The 26,099-nt window shown below is 33.1% G+C and overlaps 10 protein-coding genes and 1 long non-coding RNA gene across 17 annotated transcripts in view; 8 read left to right on the top strand and 3 right to left on the bottom strand.

Annotated features, from left to right (window-relative positions):
• Window positions 1-4,517, top strand: part of LOC108743038 — a 21,916-nt gene extending 17,399 nt beyond the window's left edge. The window contains exons 7-9 of the mRNA XM_025976700.1: window positions 2,128-2,446; window positions 2,860-3,711; window positions 4,088-4,517. Of these exons, the coding sequence (XP_025832485.1) occupies window positions 2,128-2,446; window positions 2,860-3,711; window positions 4,088-4,332 (1,416 nt within the window). The 3' untranslated portion in view covers window positions 4,333-4,517. The remainder of the gene's footprint in view (window positions 1-2,127; window positions 2,447-2,859; window positions 3,712-4,087) is intronic.
• On the top strand, window positions 159-1,799 carry LOC108743032 (formylglycine-generating enzyme-like). Of its 2 annotated transcripts, none has more exons than XM_018478436.2 (3): window positions 159-910; window positions 974-1,305; window positions 1,369-1,799. In XM_018478436.2, the coding sequence occupies exons 1-3, from the start codon at window positions 397-399 to the stop codon at window positions 1,519-1,521; spliced, it is 999 nt and encodes a 332-aa protein (XP_018333938.1). In that variant the 5' UTR covers window positions 159-396; the 3' UTR covers window positions 1,522-1,799. The 2 variants fall into 2 exon arrangements, with proteins under 2 accessions (XP_018333938.1, XP_018333939.1); XM_018478437.2 differs by having other exon boundaries at window positions 1,353-1,480.
• Window positions 4,518-5,309: 792 nt separating the features above from the next.
• On the top strand, window positions 5,310-6,603 carry LOC108743019. The gene is made up of 2 exons (XR_001938754.1): window positions 5,310-5,499; window positions 6,333-6,603. It is a non-coding gene; the product is annotated as an uncharacterized LOC108743019 (long non-coding RNA).
• Window positions 6,604-8,969: 2,366 nt separating this feature from the next.
• LOC108743040 (formylglycine-generating enzyme-like) lies at window positions 8,970-10,610 on the top strand. 2 transcript variants are annotated; one of them, XM_018478448.2, is made up of 3 exons: window positions 8,970-9,721; window positions 9,785-10,116; window positions 10,180-10,610. In XM_018478448.2, the coding sequence occupies exons 1-3, from the start codon at window positions 9,208-9,210 to the stop codon at window positions 10,330-10,332; spliced, it is 999 nt and encodes a 332-aa protein (XP_018333950.2). In that variant the 5' UTR covers window positions 8,970-9,207; the 3' UTR covers window positions 10,333-10,610. The 2 variants fall into 2 exon arrangements, with proteins under 2 accessions (XP_018333950.2, XP_018333949.2); XM_018478447.2 differs by having other exon boundaries at window positions 10,164-10,291.
• Window positions 10,582-12,617, bottom strand: LOC108743029 (traB domain-containing protein). Its single transcript, XM_018478435.1, has 6 exons — window positions 12,420-12,617; window positions 12,091-12,344; window positions 11,780-12,031; window positions 11,570-11,709; window positions 11,341-11,504; window positions 10,582-11,275 (listed from the first exon to the last, which is right to left on the bottom strand). Exons 1-6 carry the CDS (start codon window positions 12,439-12,441, stop codon window positions 10,986-10,988), a joined length of 1,122 nt encoding a protein of 373 aa, XP_018333937.1. The 5' UTR covers window positions 12,442-12,617; the 3' UTR covers window positions 10,582-10,985.
• A 456-nt stretch (window positions 12,618-13,073) lies between these two features.
• Window positions 13,074-13,823, bottom strand: LOC108743036 (ER membrane protein complex subunit 4). Its single transcript, XM_018478442.2, has 2 exons — window positions 13,660-13,823; window positions 13,074-13,604 (listed from the first exon to the last, which is right to left on the bottom strand). Exons 1-2 carry the CDS (start codon window positions 13,707-13,709, stop codon window positions 13,130-13,132), a joined length of 525 nt encoding a protein of 174 aa, XP_018333944.1. The 5' UTR covers window positions 13,710-13,823; the 3' UTR covers window positions 13,074-13,129.
• A 226-nt stretch (window positions 13,824-14,049) lies between these two features.
• On the top strand, window positions 14,050-16,404 carry LOC108743026 (phosphatidylserine synthase 1). The gene is made up of 4 exons (XM_018478432.2): window positions 14,050-14,174; window positions 14,226-14,288; window positions 14,358-14,553; window positions 14,874-16,404. Exons 3-4 carry the CDS (start codon window positions 14,375-14,377, stop codon window positions 16,000-16,002), a joined length of 1,308 nt encoding a protein of 435 aa, XP_018333934.1. The 5' UTR covers window positions 14,050-14,174; window positions 14,226-14,288; window positions 14,358-14,374; the 3' UTR covers window positions 16,003-16,404.
• Window positions 16,405-17,462: 1,058 nt separating this feature from the next.
• On the top strand, window positions 17,463-21,789 carry LOC108743024 (transcription factor Sp4). Of its 3 annotated transcripts, none has more exons than XM_025976691.1 (6): window positions 17,463-17,968; window positions 18,944-19,298; window positions 19,745-20,326; window positions 20,696-21,267; window positions 21,383-21,529; window positions 21,586-21,789. In XM_025976691.1, exons 1-6 carry the CDS (start codon window positions 17,915-17,917, stop codon window positions 21,706-21,708), a joined length of 1,833 nt encoding a protein of 610 aa, XP_025832476.1. In that variant the 5' UTR covers window positions 17,463-17,914; the 3' UTR covers window positions 21,709-21,789. The 3 variants fall into 3 exon arrangements, with proteins under 3 accessions (XP_025832476.1, XP_018333927.1, XP_018333928.1); XM_018478425.2 differs by lacking the exon at window positions 17,463-17,968 and adding an exon at window positions 18,063-18,222; XM_018478426.2 differs by lacking the exon at window positions 17,463-17,968 and adding an exon at window positions 18,068-18,226.
• Window positions 21,790-21,923: 134 nt separating this feature from the next.
• Window positions 21,924-23,463, bottom strand: LOC108743028 (longitudinals lacking protein, isoforms H/M/V-like). The gene is made up of 3 exons (XM_018478434.2): window positions 23,204-23,463; window positions 22,542-23,097; window positions 21,924-22,474 (listed from the first exon to the last, which is right to left on the bottom strand). Exons 1-3 carry the CDS (start codon window positions 23,378-23,380, stop codon window positions 21,981-21,983), a joined length of 1,227 nt encoding a protein of 408 aa, XP_018333936.1. The 5' UTR covers window positions 23,381-23,463; the 3' UTR covers window positions 21,924-21,980.
• A 374-nt stretch (window positions 23,464-23,837) lies between these two features.
• The window catches only part of LOC108743020 (midasin), a 64,591-nt gene continuing 62,329 nt past the window's right edge, over window positions 23,838-26,099 (top strand). For 2 of the 3 annotated variants that reach the window (XM_025976690.1, XM_025976687.1), the window contains exons 1-2: window positions 23,838-24,021; window positions 24,080-24,270. The gene's annotated coding sequence lies outside the window, so the exon portion shown is untranslated. Of the gene's footprint in view, window positions 24,022-24,079; window positions 24,271-26,099 lie in introns of those variants that run through there. The other variant, XM_025976688.1, reaches the window with a different exon arrangement.
• On the top strand, window positions 24,711-25,472 carry LOC108743017 (deoxyribose-phosphate aldolase). Its single transcript, XM_025976696.1, has 3 exons — window positions 24,711-24,910; window positions 24,970-25,116; window positions 25,180-25,472. The coding sequence occupies exons 1-3, from the start codon at window positions 24,836-24,838 to the stop codon at window positions 25,381-25,383; spliced, it is 426 nt and encodes a 141-aa protein (XP_025832481.1). The 5' UTR covers window positions 24,711-24,835; the 3' UTR covers window positions 25,384-25,472.

Below are 26,099 nucleotides of genomic sequence, written 5' to 3'. Positions count from 1 at the left end.
ATCTACAGTTTGAGTTCATTAGTGAGTAATATCAAGTGACATCTATGTGTGACATTTTACCAGCGAACTGTGTACTACGGAGTACAGTTCACTGCATTTAAATGACTTTCACGGAGACCTATAAATTATGAACAGAAACCATTAAGTATTATATATCTATAATCTATGTCTGTGGCAGAAACGAAACAGATAAACAAGAAATACCTCACAACTCATAAAATGATTTTAATTTATAAATTAATAATCATTCTCGTGTAAGATATTTTATAGTTAATGGAAAATAATTCATATTTTACTCGGATGAAATGCAATTAAATAATAAGTAACCTTCTTTACACCACAAAAGGATCCAAGACTTAAAATTTACATGCCTTTTACTTTGACTTGCTAAAAAACATGTACTTAACTATATTATTTTATATTTTAATTAAAACTCAGGTATCAAATTCCAACTGTGGTTGCCAATTAAGCAGAGAGACTGATTCATGTGGAGATAATCCTGCAGCTAAGTACTTCAAGGATGTAAATGAAGATTTCAATGATGGGGCCCAAACCCCACATAAAGTAAACATTGAAGATATGGCACTTATTAAAAGAAACACTTTTACAATGGGTACTGATAAACCAGTTTTTGTGTCAGATTATGAAGGACCAGTGCGTAATGTAACTGTAGCAACCTTTTACTTGGATGCACATGAAGTTTCAAACATTCAATTCATGGAATTTGTTGAACAAACAGGCTACAAAACAGAAGCTGAAGTTTTTGGTGACAGTTTCATCTTTGAAATGTTCATATCCAAGGAGGAACAGGAAAAACACAAAGATTATAGAGCTGTCCAGGCCCCATGGTGGATAAAAATGATGGGAGTATCATGGAAGCATCCTGAAGGACCCTTGTCTGATATAAAAAGTAGAGAGAAAAAAGAATTATATTTACTTACTCTTACCTAACCCTTTTCTATTTTTTACACAGACAGAATGGACCATCCTGTAATACATGTCTCATGGAATGATGCAGTTAAATATTGTAGTCATGTGGGGAAAAGATTGCCTACTGAAGCAGAATGGGAAATGGCATGCAGAGGAGGCCTACATCAAAAGCTTTATCCTTGGGGAAATAAATTAATGGCAAAGGGACAACATTGGGCAAATATTTGGCAAGGCGACTTCCCTCAAATTAACACAGCAGAAGATGGATATATTTCAACATCACCCGTTGTCAGTTTTCCTCCCAACAAATTTGGACTGTATAATATGGCTGGAAATGTTTGGGAATGGACCCAGGATTCTTGGGCATCAGATACAGTAAGATTTTTAACACTGTCAATTCTATCATTTTTAATTATATTCAGTATATTTTCTTCTCAGGATTTGAAAGTTAAAAAAGGGGGTTCTTTTTTATGTCACGAAAGTTACTGCTGGAGATACAGGTGTGCAGCTAGATCACACAATACTGCAGATACATCAGCCAGTAATTTAGGTTTTCGATGTGCAGCTGATGCAATGAAAAATAATCTTTAATCTTGCCCTTTGATTCATTGAACGATAATAACTAAGACAATAATGTGCTTCAGTATTAATACTAAAGCATTATTATACTTTAAAACGCAAATCTATAATTTTTAAATTTCAAGTAGTTAATTGCCAGTGGAATGTATCTATTCGTGAATGAACAGAAACGCATTTTTATAATAATTGTTAAAGTACTTAAGTTTTGTTGTTTGAAGTCTTCCGCTTGCATGTATTGTTAAAAAATCAGAAAACCTGATATAATAGGAAAATATATATTTTTTGCAAGATTCGCTTTACATTCTTCTTTTTAATTGTAATACATAGTAATGAATTTAATNTTATAATAAATACTTAAAAAAAAAAAGAAGGTGATGTACAGTTGTGGCTTTTATTTCATTTTCATTAACATCAGTTTTTTCTTTTATCTGTAGATTTGCAGACCCTTTCAACTTCCTAACAAGTCTCACTAATTTACCGCCTGCTCGCTTTATTTCGAACCACAGTTCATTGTCTGAACAAAGAGTAGAATTGAAAAAAGTAGACGATAAAATCTTACGAAATGACTCGGTAATATCATCACCATTTCAAGCAGTTTATTTGAACGATTTTTCAAAGGCCAACCTCCTAAAAAACGGAGATGGAGATCGTAACCAAGACGTGGTGACTTACAAAAGCAATCCCCTGTTTCAATTTTTGAAAAATGGACACACTATACAACTGAACAGAATTATCAGTTTTAGAAATACGGATGGAAGTAACGACGTTGCCACTTTAATTTTAAAACCCATAGCTAGAGCCGTTGCGGCTCAGGATGGGAAAGCTGTAGCAAACCCCTTGTCAAGGGCTGTTTTACGAAAAGGGACAGATGTCGACATTCTTTTTGAACCTGAAGCTTTTGCCATCGTTGGGCCCGGGGGCATAGCCCATGCGCAAAGTGACTTGGAAATAAGCTACGAAAATGATGATGAAAATTTTACGAAACATTTAAATACCTGATGGGTATAAAAAATGAAAAAGAACATTTTTAATTCTTAATTTATTGTCGTCCATTCAATATTGTAGATAAATTTTTTTGGAAGAAACTACTAGACCATTTTATAATTAATTAGTTAAACAGTTTATAGCTTGCCTTCTTCGGCAATCGACTGACTCTCTGCATGCATTTATTCCTTCAGTTAATTTATTTCAAATTAGGCTAACGACTGCAGTATTTCTTTCTTGTATAAGTACTCTGTATTATCTTCACTCTAACTAATCTTTAATTAAGATGAAACGTAAAGTGTATTTTTTTTTTTTATTTAAAATTTTCACTGCATATCGTGAATATTTATTAATACCACGTAACTACATACATTTCTGTAAAATCAGTCACCTGTGGCAATTTGTTGGTAATGTGGCGAAATAAAGGTTGCAATGAATATCAACCAAAAATTACGAAACATGTATGCATAGGTACGTCTGCAAAATTGATGAACATTTCGCTTTGTGTTGATTATGGTTTACTCACTGTATTTAATGATTTTTTTTTAAGTATAAAACCTTCGAAGACAACACTGCTTCCCTTCTATGGCGGTGCTAAGGGGCAAAGTTTAGAAATAATTCAACTACCAGACGGTAAAGTAATAATGAATATAATCAAGTCTCCACCCACCACGGAACGTCCAAGGGAAGAAACAACTGCGCATCCCGAGGACGTGGAATATCCTTCAATTCCCAATAGGTACGAAGATGATTTCGACGAACCTGAAACAAATATAAGGACAGTGAAACTCACTGCCGATCGTCTAATTCAATTGCAAGACAAATCAAAAAACGACAGTCCTTTAAGTGAAGAAGAACAGACGGAGTTTAACAGGGGAATTGCCCTTTTGAGCGAAACTGCTTCAAAATTTGCCCAACTTCAACAAAAAGATAAGCTAATATCTCCCATGGAGTCGAAAACTGATGTTTCGGACTGGTTGAGCAGAAAAAAGGACAAGAAAGAACCCAACAAAATTAAAGACGACAACAAGAAGGAACAAAAGAAGAAAGAAGATGAAAAACGTAAGGAGGAAGAACAGAATAATAAAGAAGACAGACTTGAAGGAGAAAAGAATAAAGAACAGAATCAGAATGAAGATTCAGACGAAATTGCCATCAATTTACCCTCGGAGGAAGCTTCGGTCGCCGAAGCTAAACCGGTAGGGTTAGCTGTAGCAGGTTAGAAATAAATTATTTAAATATAAAAGAACGTGGTCCTTATCATAGGCATTTTCCACTGAAAATTGGTAAAATTCTCCTCAGTAGTAGTACTTAGTTAAAATTTTCAGTTTAGAAATTTTCGGAACTAAAGCCAGGGCAAAGTCGTATTCACATATGGCGCTTTTAGGTAAATTTTAAGGCAACGTTTTCCAGTCCGTTTAAAACATTTTATTTAATTTCATAAAAAGAAAATCCCTTATTATCGTGTGGTGATTTGTGCCCCTATATCGGAACTGTGTAAAACACTAAAACCCAAATTTCAACATAAAAGCGTTTAAAAAAAAACGACCAAAATGTCATCCTCAGTTACGGGTACAAAAATATTTTATTTTAGGTGAAGGAGGAGTGGCAGCAAGTCGACCCATAGCCACGGCCGTTTCAGGTAAGGGTGGTCTGGCAGTAGCACGTCCTGTGGGAACAGCTATTGCTGGTGTAGATCCTGACGAAGCTCTTTTATTAGTTTATGGTCCTGGAGCGTCGAGTCGTCCTTCAGGAGATAAGGATAAAGGAAAAGTTAAACCGAAGAAAAGGAACACCGAAATGGTGTATAGACTAATTCAAAAATATCAGGAAATGTAATAATAAATTAATTTGTAAGTAAGCGATAAATATATTGCTTGTGTCTAGATATATTATAATAATGTGTATATTTTTCTATGCTGTATCGTACTTTCTAGTAAGAGTTGCTGCGTAATTTTTTGTACTTTAGCTTTTAATACGTTCATTAAGTAAAAGAAGAAAATAAATTAAAAATATTATCTCTATATCACGTTGTATCCTTCTGAACTATTTCACGTAAATAGTTCTGGTTTAAAATAATACACAAACTGTTTTAAAAATGCTAAAAGTGCTTTGAGCGCGAGATACGAAATAAACGTCTATTTTTTCAAAAGTTTGTGACAGTTATATAAAGATGAGTCTATTTGATATTACTCTATTTCTTCACCACGGTCTCCTTTACTATTCTGGTTTAATTCTTATTATTTGAATGCAATAGATGAATAACTGGCAAACGTTCTTCTATGACATTTTATTACAATTGAATCAAGCATTCCATTAAATGAGTAACATGATTCGTAATGTACGGATTTTTATGAATTAAGTTCTCATAAATATTTACAATACAGCTATCGGAAGAATAAATCAAAAACACTAATTCAGAAAGATTTAAATAAATAACACTTATAATAGCTTCACAAAACGTTATTGTTAACAAACTCCGCAATCAATATTTCCCTGCATTTATTTGTATGAATATTAGCATCTTCCTCAGTGCTGATGATTCTTCTCTTTGTTCTTTCCGCAATCTTAATAAATAGTTAATTAAAATTGCTCTATTTTCCATTCATATTTGTTATACTTACTTGCATAAACATCCGTCCTAGTTTTTTATTATTTCCTATTTTTATCTTCAAGATCTGGATGCCACCACAAGAAAAAATACCCCGCGCAAACAGTAATGGGTACCATGAATAATCTTTCCACAATCCAAGAATGCCTAAACGTGTTTCGAATAATAATTCTCTTAAAGTATACCTATATAAATAATTGTCTTAAATCAAGTATGCATATGCATTAAAAACAACTGATATAAGGTAAGTATGTATAGTAAGTGTTTGCATTTGTAGGGTTCGGCATTGACTCATTGCCCCCCACCTGCAGGGTCCTATAAGAAAGGTCGTTGAAACATTATTGTTTAACAAACACTTCTCAAACTATTGTGTGAAGACGTAAGAAAAAAGTCTGGTGAGTACAACCCTCTGAGTATCTATTTCTAATCGTTATAGTTTTATAGTGAAGTGCATTTCTTTATTTTATTCTCTTAAACAATTTTTATATATTTTTAAGTAGGTATCAAAAATTTTAATTTTAAATGCCTTTTTGAAAGGGTATTTCTGTAACTTATTTTCTCTGGATGTGGTATAAGTATGTACATGCATATGTAGTAGATATTATTAAAAAAATGCAATTTTGAAAAAATCGATAAAAAATAAAACTACACTGTACACTAAATAATAATACATATAATGTATATTAATTGCCCTTTCTTGAAAATACTTCTGTATATGCAAAACATAAGAAATAATTAAAACGTAATTAATGCCAAAGATAATTTATTTACTTTGTGCGTCTAATTGTGCTACTAAAAGGCATATAGTGTATACTTAGTAGTGCAATTCTTAAGTAATTAAGTATTACGTTCATACGATTACTTTCAATTTTCTTTCAAGAATTTGCGAAATTCTGTGTCCTACACCTACTTTGATAAAATTGACCTTTAACGGTATAATCCAAAGAATCCCGTGTTTAATGGTTTCTTCCGATTTGTCACGTTTAAATCTTAATTACATAGAAATTATGAAAATTTTGACAGCTAATTTTCTATTTTCAGTTGAAGGGCGTATACATTGTATAATTATTATATCACGATTTTTAAAGATTAAATAAATAGATAATTAAATTAAAAAACCTCTCATAGTCATAAGTAATGCGTATGTTTCTATCACGTCCAATAAAAGATTTTTCGTCCTTTTTATGTAACGGAATACTAATCAGCAACATTTCTTTTTAATTAATAGTAGATAATATGGTTGTGAGTTTTTCAAAGCTTTTGTTCCTGTTTATCCATGTGATATTGGCAAGGACTAGTTTTGGAGTAGGAGATGATCAAAAGCTAGCAAAAAAGTTTGAATATCAAAGCGCTCCTCCGAAAAATGATAAAAAGGTGGATTTGAATTTCAAAAACGCTTACCCGAACACTTTTCAATACCATAATGGACTTTCATCAATTTTTCCCGAAATTCAAGATGAAAAGTTTGGCGGCTTCAATGAAAAACAAACTTTTCCAAGNAACCACGGCCACCCTCGCGAGATCCACTGTCCAGCCCCTGTAAATTCCGCGATCCAAAATCAACGCTCCAACTTGTTTTGTAGTTCTGTGTCCTTGACAGGAATAGGTCAATAGTTCACATTTTTGTTATTTGCTGATTTTACTTTTTAGATTATGCATTTAATTGCCTTCACATTTTTTTTAATAAACGCAGGAATAGAGCTATCCGATGTTTGTGTCCCTAGAGGCCCGGTTGTGACGTTTCCTTGGAGGATAATCTCTAGCAAGAGGGGTATGAAGGGAGGACGTTGGTTGTGGCGGCTGACGCCCCTTGGCCTGCGGCTAAAAAAGGACAGAAATATCTAACGTACTAAATAACAAAATTATTATTTTTCTATTTGTCTTGTTATAGCTAAATATATAAACTAAAGAAGGTTGATAATGCAGTTTAATAAAATACATTAGATTAACGACAGTGACTTCAGTTAAATAAACTAACTGTAAAAATATACTTCCATGTTCAGTAAAAGATTTAGAGCACGCTTGCGCTGACGTGGAGTAAAATGAAAGAGAAAATTGCACGCTTTCAAAGCCTGGCCCCATGTGTTAACGAATGGCGTGGTTTGAGAAACAGTTGCCCAACCTGCAATAACGTGCATGGAAGAACCGGGCCTAAACCAGCCTAAATTTTGCACGCCCTAAAGTGTTACTTTACATCCTTATCGTGCATTCAAAAGTTGCGGTATTCATAAAGTGCCTTCTTAAAAATATTACAGAAATTGTTTTCAGTGCGGTGTTGCATAAAACGTTATCGATTTCAAGGTAACTGAAGCCTGGTTCACAACAGACAGAGAAACACAAAGTGAAGTGAACATGTATGGAATTTATTTAAATTTTGAAGAATAATGACTACAGAAGTGACATCTCTAAAGACAGAATACGTCCAGAACAACTCACAGGTAAAGTTTTTTTCTGTTGTGCTTGTTAAATTACCGCGTTTATGGAATTTTGTTACCTTAGGGCGGGCAAGTGCGTAGTGGGTTGTGGGAGTTGCTTTGTGGTTCCAGCAATAGATAGGAGGCCGAGCATTGGCTCCGGTTAGGGTCGGAGCCGTCTTTATAAAATAAGATTGTGCTTACAGTTCTTTTATCNTCTTTTTCCTAAACGGTCAAACGCTGTTTCCAAATTTCGAGGGATTTGAAAATGATTTTCTCGGTCCTTTTAAAATTTTCGAATTAAGTCCTCAATATTCTCCCGAAAAACGAGTCGAAGAAAGGAATAATCAGACTCCGTCCTTTTTCGATCACAAACATCTAAAAGACGTCCGCAAAACTCCCAACACTTATGAGAAAAACGCTAAAGAAAGTGATCGGCAACGTTTTGCTTTCTTTTACCCCGATAATTCGATTCTTTTAAATCAACCTGTTGCTCATATAAGTCATCAGAGTCTAAAGGACATAGCAGTACCTGCACTGTATTCCTCGTCATCAACAGAAGAAACGAAAGATGTGAAAACTAAAGAAAAGGAGCAAAGCAAAATCACAAATCCTCCCTCCACTCGATTTGGCACTCTATCAAATAGATACAGTTTATTGGGTTCAGACGTTGGCCATGTCTTTGGAAACGATCATTTCCCTGGCTTTTATGACCTTAATTCATCGTTTCATTCTGAGAAAGACGCCCACGAAAGAAATGTCGAAGAAATAAACGCCAACAAACAAAAAGAATATAACAAGTTAGGTATGTACCTAAAAGCGTAAATTGTTATTGTTCAACCCTAATTCATTGTTTTTTATAAATTAGCGATGTTTATTAATATAGATAATGTACATATGTAGATAAAGCTCAATCGGAAGCTGTTGCCGTTACTGTTTCTGGAAATGGCGGTATAGCTTCTGTCGCTCCAAAAGCGATTTCCACAACTGAAAAACACGGTACAGCTAATCCTCAAACTACAGCAACTGGAGGCCTCGATACTACTGTTTCCCAAACAAAATTTTTATATATGAGACCGAGGGTGTAAATTAACACAATTTGAAGAAATAGTTATAACAGTTTTTGTATTTTTATTTATTTAAACCTGCATGTATATTTCTTTGTGGGTGTACAAATATATTGAAATAAGTTATTCTCACAAATTATGTGTTTTTTTCTTACTCGTACAACTCAATGTTTTGATCTCTACATTTCAATTGAGTGCAATAAATTGAAACTGAAACTATTCAGGAATCTACAGTTTGAGTTCATTAGTGAGTAATATCAAGTGACATCTATGTGTGACATTTTACCAGCGAACTGTGTACTACGGAGTACAGTTCACTGCATTTAAATGACTTTCACGGAGACCTATAAATTATGAACAGAAACCATTAAGTATTATATATCTATAATCTATGTCTGTGGCAGAAACGAAACAGATAAACAAGAAATACCTCACAACTCATAAAATGATTTTAATTTATAAATTAATAATCATTCTCGTGTAAGATATTTTATAGTTAATGGAAAATAATTCATATTTTACTCGGATGAAATGCAATTAAATAATAAGTAACCTTCTTTACACCACAAAAGGATCCAAGACTTAAAATTTACATGCCTTTTACTTTGACTTGCTAAAAAACATGTACTTAACTATATTATTTTATATTTTAATTAAAACTCAGGTATCAAATTCTAACTGTGGTTGCCAATTAAGCAGAGAGACTGATTCATGTGGAGATAATCCTGCAGCTAAGTACTTCAAGGATGTAAATGAAGATTTCAATGATGGGGCCCAAACCCCACATAAAGTAAACATTGAAGATATGGCACTTATTAAAAGAAACACTTTTACAATGGGTACTGATAAACCAGTTTTTGTGTCAGATTATGAAGGACCAGTGCGTAATGTAACTGTAGCAACCTTTTACTTGGATGCACATGAAGTTTCAAACATTCAATTCATGGAATTTGTTGAACAAACAGGCTACAAAACAGAAGCTGAAGTTTTTGGTGACAGTTTCATCTTTGAAATGTTCATATCCAAGGAGGAACAGGAAAAACACAAAGATTATAGAGCTGTCCAGGCCCCATGGTGGATAAAAATGATGGGAGTATCATGGAAGCATCCTGAAGGACCCTTGTCTGATATAAAAAGTAGAGAGAAAAAAGAATTATATTTACTTACTCTTACCTAACCCTTTTCTATTTTTTACACAGACAGAATGGACCATCCTGTAATACATGTCTCATGGAATGATGCAGTTAAATATTGTAGTCATGTGGGGAAAAGATTGCCTACTGAAGCAGAATGGGAAATGGCATGCAGAGGAGGCCTACATCAAAAGCTTTATCCTTGGGGAAATAAATTAATGGCAAAGGGACAACATTGGGCAAATATTTGGCAAGGCGACTTCCCTCAAATTAACACAGCAGAAGATGGATATATTTCAACATCACCCGTTGTCAGTTTTCCTCCCAACAAATTTGGACTGTATAATATGGCTGGAAATGTTTGGGAATGGACCCAGGATTCTTGGGCATCAGATACAGTAAGATTTTTAACACTGTCAATTCTATCATTTTTAATTATATTCAGTATATTTTCTTCTCAGGATTTGAAAGTTAAAAAAGGGGGTTCTTTTTTATGTCACGAAAGTTACTGCTGGAGATACAGGTGTGCAGCTAGATCACACAATACTGCAGATACATCAGCCAGTAATTTAGGTTTTCGATGTGCAGCTGATGCAATGAAAAATAATCTTTAATCTTGCCCTTTGATTCATTGAACGATAATAACTAAGACAATAATGTGCTTCAGTATTAATACTAAAGCATTATTATACTTTAAAACGCAAATCTATAATTTTTAAATTTCAAGTAGTTAATTGCCAGTGGAATGTATCTATTCGTGAATGAACAGAAACGCATTTTTATAATAATTGTTAAAGTACTTAAGTTTTGTTGTTTGAAGTCTTCCGCTTGCATGTATTGTTAAAAAATCAGAAAACCTGATATAATAGGAAAATATATATTTTTTGCAAGATTCGCTTTACATTCTTCTTTTTAATTGTAATACATAGTAATGAATTTAATGGCAAAAGATCACATTTTGTGTAAAAGCAGTACATTTCTTAGGATTTTCTTACAGCTTTTTTGAAAACAAGCTAAAAATAATCTTCGCCTTATTACACTTAAAAATAAGCGTGGAATGTCTTAAAAAAGTATAATAATTAAAACCAAAGTGTAAGTTACAGTTTAATCTTACTTAAATGAGCTTTATGCTATTAATTAAAAAAAAATTGTACACCATAGCCCCACAAAAAAAAACAACAAAGTAGGAAAAACTACTAATTCAACAAGATTTCACTCATCCTTCGTTTTAATAACTGTTTTTCTTGGTACTTATCACAAGAGTTGATTAGGGATCTTTTGTAGTCGTTGTGATCTTGTCTAAAACGTCTTGACACGTTTCCTTGAGTACCTGGGGCACTGGCACAAATCGATAAAGCAGATAACATCCCAAAGTTAGAACAGACACCCTAACCGTTATTTTCAATATTTTCCATGAGGTGGAAGGCGGCGGAACGGTCAAAATTGCATCCACATAGGGCCGCTGATCGATGTTCCATAGTTTTGTTATACCCATTACATGACCCAAACCCACCACACCCACGACTCTTAGAGGCTCCATTACATTCTCCAAGTGAGCTAAAGATTAGTAAAAACCCAGGAAATGAAAAATGAAATAAATCAAAGATATAAAGAATCCTTACTCTTGGGTTGTAGTTTCAGGGTAGCTGCCATTTGCAATGAATGCGTTAGGTAAACATCGCGTTCGTCTACAAAGACTTCACCCAAAGCAGGATACTGACCAGACATCTCTGCCAGAAGCTGCTCTAACATGTCGCGTTTTTTGGTACGTTCTATTTCTTCTTTGCTGTAACAGTAATGCTCGTTTTTTGGTTCCTATTTTTCAAAATTGAACAATTCCAAGTTATTTACCTAATTGGCCCTTTAGTGGTTAAAAGATGCCATGCCAATTTAATTGTTTGAAACCAAGATAATTTTGCTAATGCTCTCTGGAGAGTTATTTGAATAGGCCTGTCTCCCAAATGTACTCCACAATTTTGCAATTTTACTGCCTAAAATGTATGTAATTTATACATGTGTTAAAAAAGTATTTTCAAAGTAGAACAATTAGATATGTGACACCTCTTTGAATGCAGCCCTAAACTCTCCCCCAGGGGCCATTCCTATTTCTCTAGTAAGATGGGAATTCATGTTTAATAAAAGTAAATACATAATTCCATTATAAACCCCATTGCTTCTTATGGTAGAAAGTATTCTTTGCATATCAATGTTCTTTGATTCTTCCAAAATTGTTTCTTCATCAAATGACAAGATGCTTGTTCTTGCTTTGCATAATTCCAACATAACAATATGAGGCTGAACATTTCTAATCACCTAAAATTTTTTGTCTGCATTATTAAACAAAATATGACAGAGATGCTACTGCATTAAACCTTAATAACATCTTCCTGAGATTCTTTACTAAAGTGTGCCGTACCAACAAGATAAACTTTTACTCCAGTAGAAGGATGCTTTAGTAGGGTAACAGTTTCTGGCAAATTATTATCAAAATCTTCCAAAGATCTGTTCTCATTAGACTCAGTTGATGAAACATCACTTTCGCCTCCTAATAATTCTTCAAAATTTTCGCTTTTTTCGGAACTTTTCTCTGAATCTGAGCCTACTTTGACCGTACTCTCTGATAAAACTAAAATAGAATTATTTTAGTCTACAGATTAGTCCTATTCCAAAGTTTGTTTGCTCAATGAGACTACTTTCTTACTAAATTCGGCGGACGTATCCATGTTACGCTTAATAAATTAATATATACAAAGGGAACTATTATAAACTATTCAACACAGCAACAAAAATATCATAATCAAACAACTAAAACTACTAATCTATTGATAAAATCTACTGTGTAGGAAAACCAAATAAAACAATTTTGGTTTCTCGTATGACGTTTGTCTTTTTGACATTTTGTAAACATTTGACGAAACTGGCTAAATACACGGTAGCGTAGCTGTCATCTAAAAAATCATTATTTTAAGTCATAATTTTATCTATGGTTGTAATCTATGAACATAATCTTATTTTAATCTGTGATTTTATTTGAAATTCTATTTTTGTTATCGACTGACAAACGTATGTACATATATTTACCTAAATTTACGCAATGTTCATTTATTCATACTACCACTAATTAATTAAAATAAAACAATAAAGATGGTACGAATATTGGTAAGTTTAGGAAGTCTTATTATTCTCTCTTAAAATTATGACAAAATATCTTAATTGTTTTTCAGTTTGGATTACTCGCTGGTCTCTACGCCGGTGTCTACTTAGCACAAAACTTCAATATTCCGAGAGCAGATGAACCAAAAGCTTTAGTAGACAAAATCAAAGACTTTTTAGAACAATATAAAAAACAACGATAGCGATTTTGTGCTTTTTTTATTTCTCTTATTAATTATACAATATAGTATGGAATATTTAACTTAATACAAAACCTCCTCCTAAATACTCTTGTCTTTGTTGTGGATCAATAAATGCTAACCAGTCACTTGAATGAGTAGGTAACAGTCCCATACTTTGACATTTATAAAGTGCTAAACCAATATTTATAAAATTACCCAAAATATAAACAATCTTCTGGCCTATAGCACTAGAGTTTTCTATTAGTTTAAACGTGCTGTTGACAGAAAACAGGGCCTGTATCGGTCGCATGAAGAGCATTCCCACCATCATTATTGGGAAAATTGATATGGAGTTTCCTGCCATGTACATAATAAACAGATTCATTGGAACTTGTTTTATAGGCCCTAAAGCCAATTCCCAAGACTTTTTGAAAAGTAAATGACTTGTATCTACTTTCTTTGTAATTTCACTACTGCTGGAAATTGCTGAACTACTGTAAGCAGGAGGAGAAGCTAGGAGTGTATCGTTGAGAACATTTAAACGATTATTCCTGTAAAACTATAAATGTAATACCTTCTTTTTTATTCTCAATCAGTTAAAATTACCTTGTTGAATCCAAGCTCCACTTTAAACGACGATTTGTTTTGTTAGACATTTTTATAAACGGTGCTTCTCGGTTTCCAACACGTGATTTATTTAGATTCGGAAGGTAAATATTTATTAACCTTTTATTAACATTTATCTTTTGTTAATAATTCTATATAAAAATCAATACCATAGATAATATCAACACATTAATTTAATTATGGTGACTGTAACTAAATAGACGTAGACGTTGAAAATATTAAATAAAAAGTTAGAGCTTTGGACATTGATATTTACGGAAATGATTTTTGTACNTATCCGGAAAAGTATTGACGAGTTATCCAGACCTATGATACAATCTTTATGAGACTATGACGTTTGATGTATAAATGATTTGTCTATGATAAATTATGTATAACCTCGAAACTTTTGAAATTTGGTACTAGCTGCTAGTTATATAAATGAATTGATTAAAAAAAGAAAAAAGTCAAATACTTTTAAATGAAAATCAGCTATTCGCGCAACAGACAAGAAGGTCAATATAATAGGTTTGTTTTATTAAAATAGTCGCTTTATAATTTTTTAGGTTTGTGTTGTGCATCATTTTTTGGCATTCACAAAATCCCATGAATAATTATTTTGTGAAAGAGTAAGTAACATAACTTTACCATGTTTTAAAAGATGTTTCAACAATGAAAGCTAAATTTTTATTTTTAAGAAACTTAACAGTTGACAATGAAGGAGAACAGCATTATGAACCCAGGTTTCACATACAACAGAAAAAGAATTGATAGCTTTAGTACAATTAATGAGAAACCTGTAGATGACATATCCCTTGAATTCTTTTACAAACCACATACCATAACACTTCTGGCCATTTCTATAGGAGTGGTAATTTATACTGCGTTTGTCAGGTATGGGTTATTAACCGTCATTGTATAATATAGTATGGTTTGAAGCAGTTTCTTTGCTACTAAATTATAATTAGTAGAATGCACTATCAATACAAGAATATTTGAAGCAATGATATTGCATAATCTTACTGACAATATTTACAATACACCAGTTTTTTTTTTATATTATATTTTGCATCTGTGGTGAAATTGTTTTAAACTTTGTGATATAGTGCAAAAGACTCAAATTCACGTTTAATATCATTTGAAATTATCTTAAATTTATTTACGTTATATACAGTATTGGATTTAATTTTTATATTCCTTTTTACTAATTGCAGAGATAATGGTAGCATTGAAAAGAATATTTGGGATGGTTTCCTGTGCTGTGTGTTTTTCTTTCTTATCATTTCTGTGCTGGCTTTTCCAAATGGTCCCTTCACAAGGCCCCATCCTGTTATATGGCGAATGGTTTTCGGTTTAAGTGTCCTTTATTTAATGGCGCTTTTATTTCTCATTTTCCAACAGACCCAGACGGTTCGTAACATCCTCTTGTGGCTTGACCCAAGTCTTGCCACATTCCACATAGACATGGAGAAGGAGTACGGTGTGAACTGCTCTGATATTACCGTGGAACGGATATGGAGTCACCTAGACGTGTTTGCTTTAGGCCATTTTCTTGGTTGGATGTTCAAGGCAATTTTATTCAGACATGCAGGAATTTTATGGGCAATTAGTTGCATGTGGGAGATAACAGAGATTGCATTCGCCCATCTTTTACCCAACTTTATTGAGTGCTGGTGGGACGCCTGGATCTTGGATGTTCTTCTTTGCAACGGTTTGGGAATTTGGTGTGGACTTTTCATTTGTAGAAAGTTGGAAATGAGGGAGTACAAGTGGGTTGGCATAAAAGACATCCAGTCAACCACAGGAAAAATAAAACGCGCAGTCTTACAATTTACCCCTGAGAGTTGGACGTCGGTTCGTTGGCTGGACCCCAAGTGCTCCTACATGCGGGTGATAGCGTTTACGCAGTTGGTATTATTTTGGCAGGTGTCTGAACTTAATACCTTTTTTTTAAAGCATGTTTTTGAACTACCGCCTTCTCACACTTTGGTAACCGCTAGATTGATTTTAATCGGTGTTATTGTGGCCCCATCCGTGAGACAATACTACACGTATTGTACAGACACCCAGTGTAAAAGACTAGGAACTCAGTGCTGGGTGTACGTATGCATCATGGTATTTGAAGCTCTTTTGTGTATTAAACATGGACATGGACTCTTTCAACAGACCCATCCTGCCAACATAATCTTGTGGTTTCTGATACAATTCGTAATTTCAGTACTGTGCGTTATAGGATGCGTTTTTTGGAACAAATACTTCAATGCAGGCGAAATTTCTCGAGAGGCAAGTCCTATTAAATATAAAGGGAAAGTTAAATTTGGTTCTGGTTCAAAACAAGACTAAAGAAGTAAATAACTTTGGTAGTTTTTCATATCAAAGACTTGTGCATTGTCCTCAGATAATTTCTAGTCATTCTTGACATTTGTATTTAAATGTATTAGTCAATTTAGAATTATAACTTGATTTACTCTCTCTTCGTGAGACTGTTGCGTAAATCTTTGCATACCATGAATGTTATTGTTAAATATTTCTTATGTACGATTACGACATTTTTTTATACCAAAAAAGTAGTATTATATAATGCTAAAGAGTTACATTTCGCAATTATTAATAAAACAAATATCGGAACATAGGTTTTCTCGGTCGGAATCCGTGGTAGAATTATGATTAATACTTCATTTAGACCCACTACCCTTCAACCTGAATCATAATTCTACCAAGAAAAAAATCGTAAAAATTAATTAATTACATAATGAAATGGCAGGGTAGGCACTTAATCAATTTTTATTTAAAAAAAGGGAACTATGTAGAAAAACATTAAAATTAAGTTTAGTATATTCTCTGTTTGTTGAATTACTTTTAAGTAAAGAACTTTTTTTTGTAAATTAATTCTCTTTTGATAATGTGGTTAAAAAGTAGCCCTTAAATTGTTGATAAAATAAAATTTAATTTAAATGTAATTAATCTACAACTTATACACTGAGTAAATGTAAAAAGACAAATTCGTTGTATATAATTAAAAAAAAGTTTATAGAAAAAGTATGTTTTACTGAAATTTAAATAAAAAAAAACTAAGTCCTTCCGTGATCAAGTCGTTGTTAAAGCACTTTCTTTTTTCTTTTTAATTTTTTTTATTCTTATACAGGTATTGTTATTTTTTTTTTTTCTTAATTGTTTGGTTGCGAACTTTTAATTGGTCTAAAATATCGTTACCTTCAATTTTAAAGTAAATGTAAAACCATGTTGAAGCGGTGAAAGCAAATATTGCATATATTGTTTAAAAGAGGGTAATTACGACTGTATAGCTATCTTTTAAGTTCCTGTTTTCTTAGCTAGGTAAGTATATGTACAGTTAGAAAGTAGGTGGGCGTAACCACGGCCACCCTCGCGAGATCCACTGTCCAGCCCCTGTAAATTCCGCGATCCAAAATCAACGCTCCAACTTGTTTTGTAGTTCTGTGTCCTTGACAGGAATAGGTCAATAGTTCACATTTTTGTTATTTGCTGATTTTACTTTTTAGATTATGCATTTAATTGCCTTCACATTTTTTTTAATAAACGCAGGAATAGAGCTATCCGATGTTTGTGTCCCTAGAGGCCCGGTTGTGACGTTTCCTTGGAGGATAATCTCTAGCAAGAGGGGTATGAAGGGAGGACGTTGGTTGTGGCGGCTGACGCCCCTTGGCCTGCGGCTAAAAAAGGACAGAAATATCTAACGTACTAAATAACAAAATTATTATTTTTCTATTTGTCTTGTTATAGCTAAATATATAAACTAAAGGAGGTTGATAATGCAGTTTAATAAAATACATTAGATTAACGACAGTGACTTCAGTTAAATAAACTAACTGTAAAAATATACTTCCATGTTCAGTAAAAGATTTAGAGCACGCTTGCGCTGACGTGGAGTAAAATGAAAGAGAAAATTGCACGCTTTCAAAGCCTGGCCCCATGTGTTAACGAATGGCGTGGTTTGAGAAACAGTTGCCCAACCTGCAATAACGTGCATGGAAGAACCGGGCCTAAACCAGCCTAAATTTTGCACGCCCTAAAGTGTTACTTTACATCCTTATCGTGCATTCAAAAGTTGCGGTATTCATAAAGTGCCTTCTTAAAAATATTACAGAAATTGTTTACAGTGCGGTGTTGCATAAAACGTTATCGATTTCAAGGTAACTGAAGCCTGGTTCACAACAGACAGAGAAACACAAAGTGAAGTGAACATGTATGGAATTTATTTAAATTTTGAAGAATAATGACTACAGAAGTGACATCTCTAAAGACAGAATACGTCCAGAACAACTCACAGGTAAAGTTTTTTTCTGTTGTGCTTGTTAAATTACCGCGTTTATGGAATTTTGTTACCTTAGGGCGGGCAAGTGCGTAGTGGGTTGTGGGAGTTGCTTTGTGGTTCCAGCAATAGATAGGAGGCCGAGCATTGGCTCCGGTTAGGGTCGGAGCCGTCTTTATAAAATAAGATTGTGCTTACAGTTCTTTTATCGAAGTTTTAAAGAAAATCTTAACATATCTTTCAGCAATTGTAGCAGTCCACGTATGCAAGTCGTAGGTATTTATTATTTTTAAATAAATACTAGATAAAAGTCATAACCTCATAACATAAAAAAATGTTTTACGTCACAAATACGTCTATTCAGCATGCACATTCTAATATTTGAAATAGGTATTTACGCAGTAGGTAGATACATGTGCATTCAAAATGAATTTGAATTGAGACAAAGCAAATCTATTATTAATCATAACATGTTAATTAATTTTATAGATACCTACGGAAACCGAATGCATTACGCAAGCGCATACATTTAAAATTACGTCGATTTAATTATGCAATTTTGGTTGCCTACCTATTTAATTGAAAATATTGTTGGTATATATTTATCTAATTCTACCAAAAAATTTCATTTTAATCTAAAAGACACATATTATAATGTCAGAATGAAAGTAGGTGTAAATAATACAATGGTGTAATAGCAAAACTATGCGATTTTCTTTAAAATTTACGCATTTCATTACCTCATATTTAACTTTAGTATTTTCTGCGTATACGAGGTTCAATCAAATTTGAATTAAACGGTTCGTAAACAATCAGTTGCAGGTGTATTGTACATCATGAAATTTACAGTTATTTAATTTTGTTAAGTATTTATTGCTGAGCAAGATCGATTAATACCTAGAAAGATGCTTTACGTATTGTTTTTCAAGTCACCCCTATGGATTTATTGTCTAGAGTATAGAAAGATAAGGCCACGCCCTTGTATGTTAACAGGAATTAAAGCCAACCCCTTCGCCCCTCGCTCTCTTGGCGGCAACTTGTAGCAAGATCGGTGCCACCTCGAACGAAACCGTCAACAATACCAACAGTATCGATAGCACACCGCCCACGATGACCAGCACGCCCAATTCGATCAAAAATCTTCCAGTTACTGGAAGTCCGCAGGTGGTGAGTGTGCCTGTAGGAATACCTCAGCAGCTTCAACAACAGCTGCTTCAACAGCAAGGGGCGCAGCTGGTGAACGCTGCCGCCGCCGGTCAGAATCTCGCCTACAACGTCATGCAACCAATGCAAACAGTCACTGTAGATGGGCAGGAGGCCCTATTCATTCCGGCCATGTCATTGACAGGTCATTTTTTATCCTGGTATTTTTTTATATTAGAATCTTATCTACCTATTATTTTTTTTCTTAACTTAACAACTAAATGACTTTTCCGATCATGTAATCAAATAATTTTTACATTTTTATTTTACACAGGAATTTCGATTATTATGTAGACAATGTACGGTCGCATACAAAAATATTGTGCATATACTCCTAGCGGCATCATTTTATATGAGCTGGTTTAGACATCGCGGCGTATTTCTTATCTTCGTCTGGCAGTAGCTTTCCCATTTCCATTTATTTATTAGGTATGTGAGATTTGCAATAAATCCCATACTGCTAAGAAGAGATAGCTGGTCCTTTGGGATATGCTGCCTGTCCATACACTTTTTACATTGAATGCTACTTCTAGGATTATATATATGTTCTGAGATTTTAAATTATAAAAGTTCATAATTTTGTTTGTACAGGGGGACAACAACCGCAGCAAATCTTTAGCCCTAGTCAAATTATTCGATCTCCTGGAGTTATACCCACCAATTTGCAAAATATCCAAACGGTGCAGTTATCAAACGGTCAAAGTGTCGCAGTTAGGCCGTCAATTCCCCAAGTGGTGCAATTTCCGACAATGCAACAGACAATACCTGTGCAAGTTCCAATATCGTCGTCTAATGGACAAACGATCTATCAGACAATCCATTTTCCAGTACAATTAGCAACGGTGCCGAATATTATACAGACTCAACAGGTAGTTCCCCAGATTGCAAGCATCTTGACGCCGAATGGTCAGTTACAGCCGGTGCAGATCGCGACATCTATGGCCGCCCAACCTGCTCAACAAACGCCACAAACGCCCACTTCTGTTGCTACCCAAAACGTCACTGTTCAAGCAGCTGATACTAATGCTCAGCCGCTTACATTTACCGGTGCAAATGGGCAGCAGTTTACTGTTATTCCCGCCACTAATTTGCAACAACTTAGGGGTACAAACATTGGGAATGTAATTCAAATGCCTAATATTCAAACTATCCCTACCATTCAAAATATACCGGGTAAGTTAGTTTATCGTCAGCCATTTTTACCATATTATTTTCATGTTGCTTTAGACACTATCGTTGGGTGACGTCACACATAAAACGTCAGATTACAAAATGGCCTTAATTATGGCAGAAACCGATGAAATGTTTTTATGTTTGTTTTCGTAAATTATTCTTGTTAACTCACCAAAGAATTAACTATGTTAAAAACTATATAACTCTATAAACCTGCTTTCGATGAAACACTGTAATATGGCACAATAAGTGTAACTTAACCTTTTTTAATTATCAGTATGAGAAAAAAGCCAAAGAAGACTATAAAATTAAGCCGTAAGCAGTTTTCATAAAAGATCATTTAGTACGTAATTTTTTGTCTGTCTTTAGGAATTGGGAATGTTCAAGTAATTACCCAACCAGCTGCCCCTCAATTGGCAGTTGGTCAACAGTTGCAACAAGATCCTAATGATCCTAGTAAGTGGCAAGTTTTACAGAACATTACCACTACATCTCAACCTGTCTCGACACCTCTCACACCAGGAGTTGTGGTAAATACTTCATTGGAACAAAACTCGACTACACAAACCAGTGATTCGTTACAAGATGGTTTGCAAAAGCAAAGAGTACGACGTGTAGCTTGTACATGTCCCAACTGCGCAGAGGGTGAGCGGCATTCTGATCGAAAAAAACAACATATTTGCCATATACCAGGATGCAATAAAGTTTACGGTAAAACTTCTCATTTAAGAGCCCACCTAAGGTGGCATACTGGTGAAAGACCATTTGTATGTAATTGGTTGTTTTGTGGAAAAAGATTTACTAGGTCAGACGAACTGCAGAGGCATAGAAGAACACATACAGGAGAGAAGAGGTTTCAATGTCCTGAATGTAGTAAGAAATTTATGAGATCAGATCATCTTTCAAAGCATATCAAAACACATCAGAAGCAGAGAATAACAGTAAGTACTGTTATAATTAAAATTTTAGTCTTGGAGATAAACTTTAAACATTAATAGTATTTGTATAAATTTTGTTTTACTAAATTGTTATTAATAATTCTGATTTTTTTTACAGCGACAGAATGGAGAAGTTAATGAACCAGGAGAGGAAGAACATTGGGAACAAGGTCAACCTGAAGAGGACAACAAGATTATTCCTCAGGTTTGGATAACTGATGGTAAAAAAGTCAAATATGCTATAACACAGCTGAACTATTCACAAGTATGTTGAAAGTTTTGTTGATTGTGTAAGCTTGGTGTAATTCAGTTTTTGTTTAGGAGGCAGCAACATCTACACAATCAGCATCTTCTGATAGTTCAAGCAATGAAGAGAAAATGATGATAACAATAAGCACATCAGAAGCAGATGAATTAATCATAGCAGATCCTTTAGACACGTGAAATAATCTAATTTGTAAGATATTAAAGTAATTTATGTAAAAATAAGAAAGAACATTTATTATATGAAAACATTTTTGTTAATTGCTTTTTTTTTTTCATAATCTTTCCTATAGAAACTTTTTTATTTCTTTTATAATAAATATTCATTTAGTTGATACTTAGTCCAATGATATTTTTAGTAACAGCAAAGGCTGTGAAAAAGTAAAATGACCAAATATAACTTCATTACCACAATTTTATTATAAAAATGGAAAAATAAATAATTTATATACCTAATTTCTTATACTATGTACTTCAACCATATGTTTCTTATAGCCTTCTCTATAATCAAAGGATTCGGGGCATAGATGACAACAGTACATGTTCGTCAAATCTGAGTGTACCAGTCGTACATGGTATTTTAGGGCTGACTGATTCGAGTAAATTTTACCACAGTGAGGACAATTCCCACATTGAGAACTGTGATGTATAGTCTCTGAAAGACTCCTTGCCATTAGAGAAGAAAATTCATGTGCACCCTGTGAATTTTCTGGACTTTGTTCAATACTAATTCCCCCATCATTTTCACTTTTAATACTTTTAGGTAGATTTTCTATTATGAGATCATACGCTTTAGCAGTGGCAGTTGAAGGACTGTCTAGTTTTTGTTTAAATACATGATGATCTAAATCCATCTGTTCTGAAGTCTTTCTCGGCATAATAGGAGATTCAAGTGGCTGTGCAAGAGTGACTATGGGCTCCATGGGAAATGAAGTTGACGATTTAGCTACAAAAATATACATATACTCAGGTCATCACTATCAAGTACAAGAATAAATGAAAGCTATTGGTACCTGGAAGAGACATTAGAGATCTTTCTAATATACTTGGATGTGAGTCTTTACATTCTAAAGCAGCCTCTAAAATTGATCCTTGTGAATTTTTTTCATTTTCAATGTTTTCATTGTAATCAAGAGAGCCACTTTTACTGTCATCATCTATTTCTGCCTTAATTGATTCGACTTGAACAACTTCAAAGTTTTCATTTGGTGATTTGCTTTTTTCAAATTGACCACATAATTTTGCAGGTGGACTATTTGTCAGGGATTTTGTTAGTTTATGTTTTGATAACAACTTGGCTTTCTTTGTTAATCTATCTGGTGATGTAACAACTTTTGTCTTTTTATGGGGTTTAGCAGATGCATTACTTAAATCTGCAATGTATTTACTTCGATTTTCAGATACCCCAATTAAACCTGATACTTGAAGTAGTTCTGCAGTTTGTAAAAAAGACTGTAACTGACTCTGAGAAACAAGAACTTCACCGTGATACATAAAATTTAGGATTGCTAGTAAATCAATGTAATGTACATCTTTTAAAATAACTATGGGATGAGAACATGGATTTTCCTACAAAAAAATATTTAATACTGCTGCAGTTTACTTCAGTTAAAAACTGTGGTAGTTTTATATTCAATATGTTATGTATGTATGGATATAGCAGATGATGACATACCTTGAATACTGTTCGAAAGTATGGACTACAAGCTGATAAAATAATCTTGTGTGCTTTTATACTAACACCTTCACACGTTAGCGTTACATCCACTAAATCCTCTGTATTTTGTAAACTCTCGAATGCAGAAATAATACTGTTTTGGAAATTGTTCCACTTTAAGCAGAATTGTTCCATACTCGTTACATTACTTTTTTAAAAATAATAACATAACCGTACCCAACAAAAATCATAAAAAAAATATTTTAAATACTTATAAATGGAAGACTTGCATGAAAATAAATAAATAAATAAATAAATAAAATTAATAAAACGTGTCAAATTTAAAACGTCAACAAAGTTTGTCATTCAATTTATAGATGTCGCTTCCACGTCAAATTTGATATATTATTATGTATAGCACATCTATGGTATATGGATTATAGAATTTGAAGTAATAAAATAATAATAATAAATCAATCTCATACTAACGATCATATACTATGATTATGACCGGCTTATCTATGATGATCACATACCATCCCATTTCTCACAAATACATGTCAGTAAATCTATGTGTCAGTCTATGGTGTCAGTAATCTTATCTATGTTAAAATGTATTATTATATTCTATGATTATATTCAATTTGTGTTAATGGTGTTAATTTTCAAATTTTCTATGGAATAGACTGATAAACGGTTTTAGATTAGGGTTGATAACTGGTGATAATAGCAATTGTTAAATTGCTTCCCTTATAATTTTTATTTGATAGTGTGCGATAGTGTATATTTAGTAACGTTTATAATAAGAGCTATGGCAAATAAAGGTATCAAACTGGGTATTGCATATTTGAATGTTTAATTGTTATTTTCCTTGACATCTACTTTTTAATTTAGATATAAAATGGATAAATCAGATTAATACAAATTTAGTAGCTGTTACTAAGCAAGCTAACAAGATAATATCGTCACGAACATTAGAAGGAGACCATCATGCAGCATGGATACTAAAAGCCCTAACTTGTATTGACTTAACTACTTTAAGTGGAGATGATACCCAAAGTAATGTAGCAAGACTTTGTTTAAAGGTAAGATTCTAATACTGCGTTTCATAGGAATTACAAATGGGCACTTACGTTACTGTAAGAGCTTTTGCTATAACTTGGTTGAATTATAATGCTTTAGTTGATATAATGTGCAAACTATTTGGTAGGCTAGCAATCCTTTACCAGACGATCTTGTCAAAATGCTTGATTTAAACAGTGATAAATATTCATTTACTACCAGTTCAGTTTGTGTTTACCCATTAAAAGTTGAAAGTGGAGTTAGAGCTTTGCAAAAATTAGGAGTTTATGATAAAATAAATGTAGCATCAGGTAGGAATTAGTAAATATCAGCTTTTTGTAAGAATATTAATGCTTTAGGTAAGTAGACTTGCACTTGTTTGTGCCTTTGGTCTCCATAATATTTTATGAAAAATGTGTTGTTATTGTAGTAGCTGCAGGTTTTCCTTCAGGTCAGACATCATTAAAAGTGCGCTTAGAAGAAATAAAGTATGCAATTGAAAATGGGGCTAAAGAAATTGATATTGTCATTGATAGGGCTTTAGTTTTACGAGAAGAATGGGATAAACTTTATGATGAAATTCAACAAATGAAAACTGCTTGTGGACCAAATGTTCACATGAAAACAATTTTAGCTACAGGAGAATTAAGCAATTTAAATAATGTATGAAAAATATGATATTTTACCAAATTATTTTTCATATTGATTAAGTTTGACTTTAGATTTATAAGGCTTCTTTGGTTGCCATGATGGCTGGTTCTGATTTTATTAAAACTTCAACAGGAAAAGAAAGTGTAAATGCTACAATTCCTTTTGGAATTGTGATGTGTAGAGCTATTAGTGACTATCATGAAAGAACCGGTTATAAAGTGAGTTTTTCTTGGGAAGAACAGTTTGATTTTTATTTTTTATAAATGCATATAAATAATTAGGTGGGTCTTAAGCCAGCAGGGGGTTTAAAAACTTGCCAAGATGCTGTAAACTGGTTAATTATGGTAAAGGAATTGTTAGGGGATGAATGGTTGTCTCCAAAGCTATTTCGTTTCGGAGCCTCTGGACTTTTAGGCAATATAGAACAAACTTTATATAAATACGCTACTGGCAATATGTCAGTGTCATATGAATTTGCCTTATAAATATTGCATTTAAGCTTATATTTATTTAAAATGATTTGATAAATAAAAAGAGGCTAGTGCTTATTGTTGCAAATAAAATAATTTTTTAATTAATAAAAATTGTTTTTACTTGTTTCACAATAGCACCCTTCTNGTTGTTAATCACCCTGTATATATTTGTTTTATTTGCTTATTTCGTTGCAAGTTTGGCATTATTAAGAAGTAGGAGTAGGTATTTCTTAAAGTGAGCATTACAATTTCAATTAACATCAATAATGATATTAATTCAGTTATAATTCAGTAATTTATAGTTTAAAAAATGTTGGTTTCTGGAAAAACAGCCGGGTGAGTTATTTCACTGTGATTATATATTTTTATTAAATGTTACTCGAAAACATATAAAAACGTACAAATCAATTTACAAACTAATATTAAGACTTTAACATAACAATGGTGCTACATATTTATTTACAGTTATTGCATAAATTCATAAATATATTATGGAACCCATAAGTTTTTATTTCTCTTCTTAAAAGAGTCTCAAGAGTGTATAATATTTTTCGAATTTTTGATTTATCTACATACATTTGCTTTGAGCTTACATGCTCCATTAATAAATGGATAATTACCATCGACACTATTAAATTCATTTACGAATAAATAATTGTAATAGTAAATATTTGTAAAATATTAATATATTAAATAGAAAATATTTAAATTAAATAGATAGATTGTAT

The sequence above is a fragment of the Agrilus planipennis genome, unplaced genomic scaffold (assembly GCF_000699045.2).
Source record: "Agrilus planipennis isolate EAB-ADULT unplaced genomic scaffold, Apla_2.0 scaffold385, whole genome shotgun sequence".
NCBI lineage: Eukaryota > Metazoa > Arthropoda > Insecta > Coleoptera > Buprestidae > Agrilus > Agrilus planipennis.
Note: the sequence above shows the minus strand (reverse complement) of the source record. Positions and strands in the feature narration are given on the sequence as shown.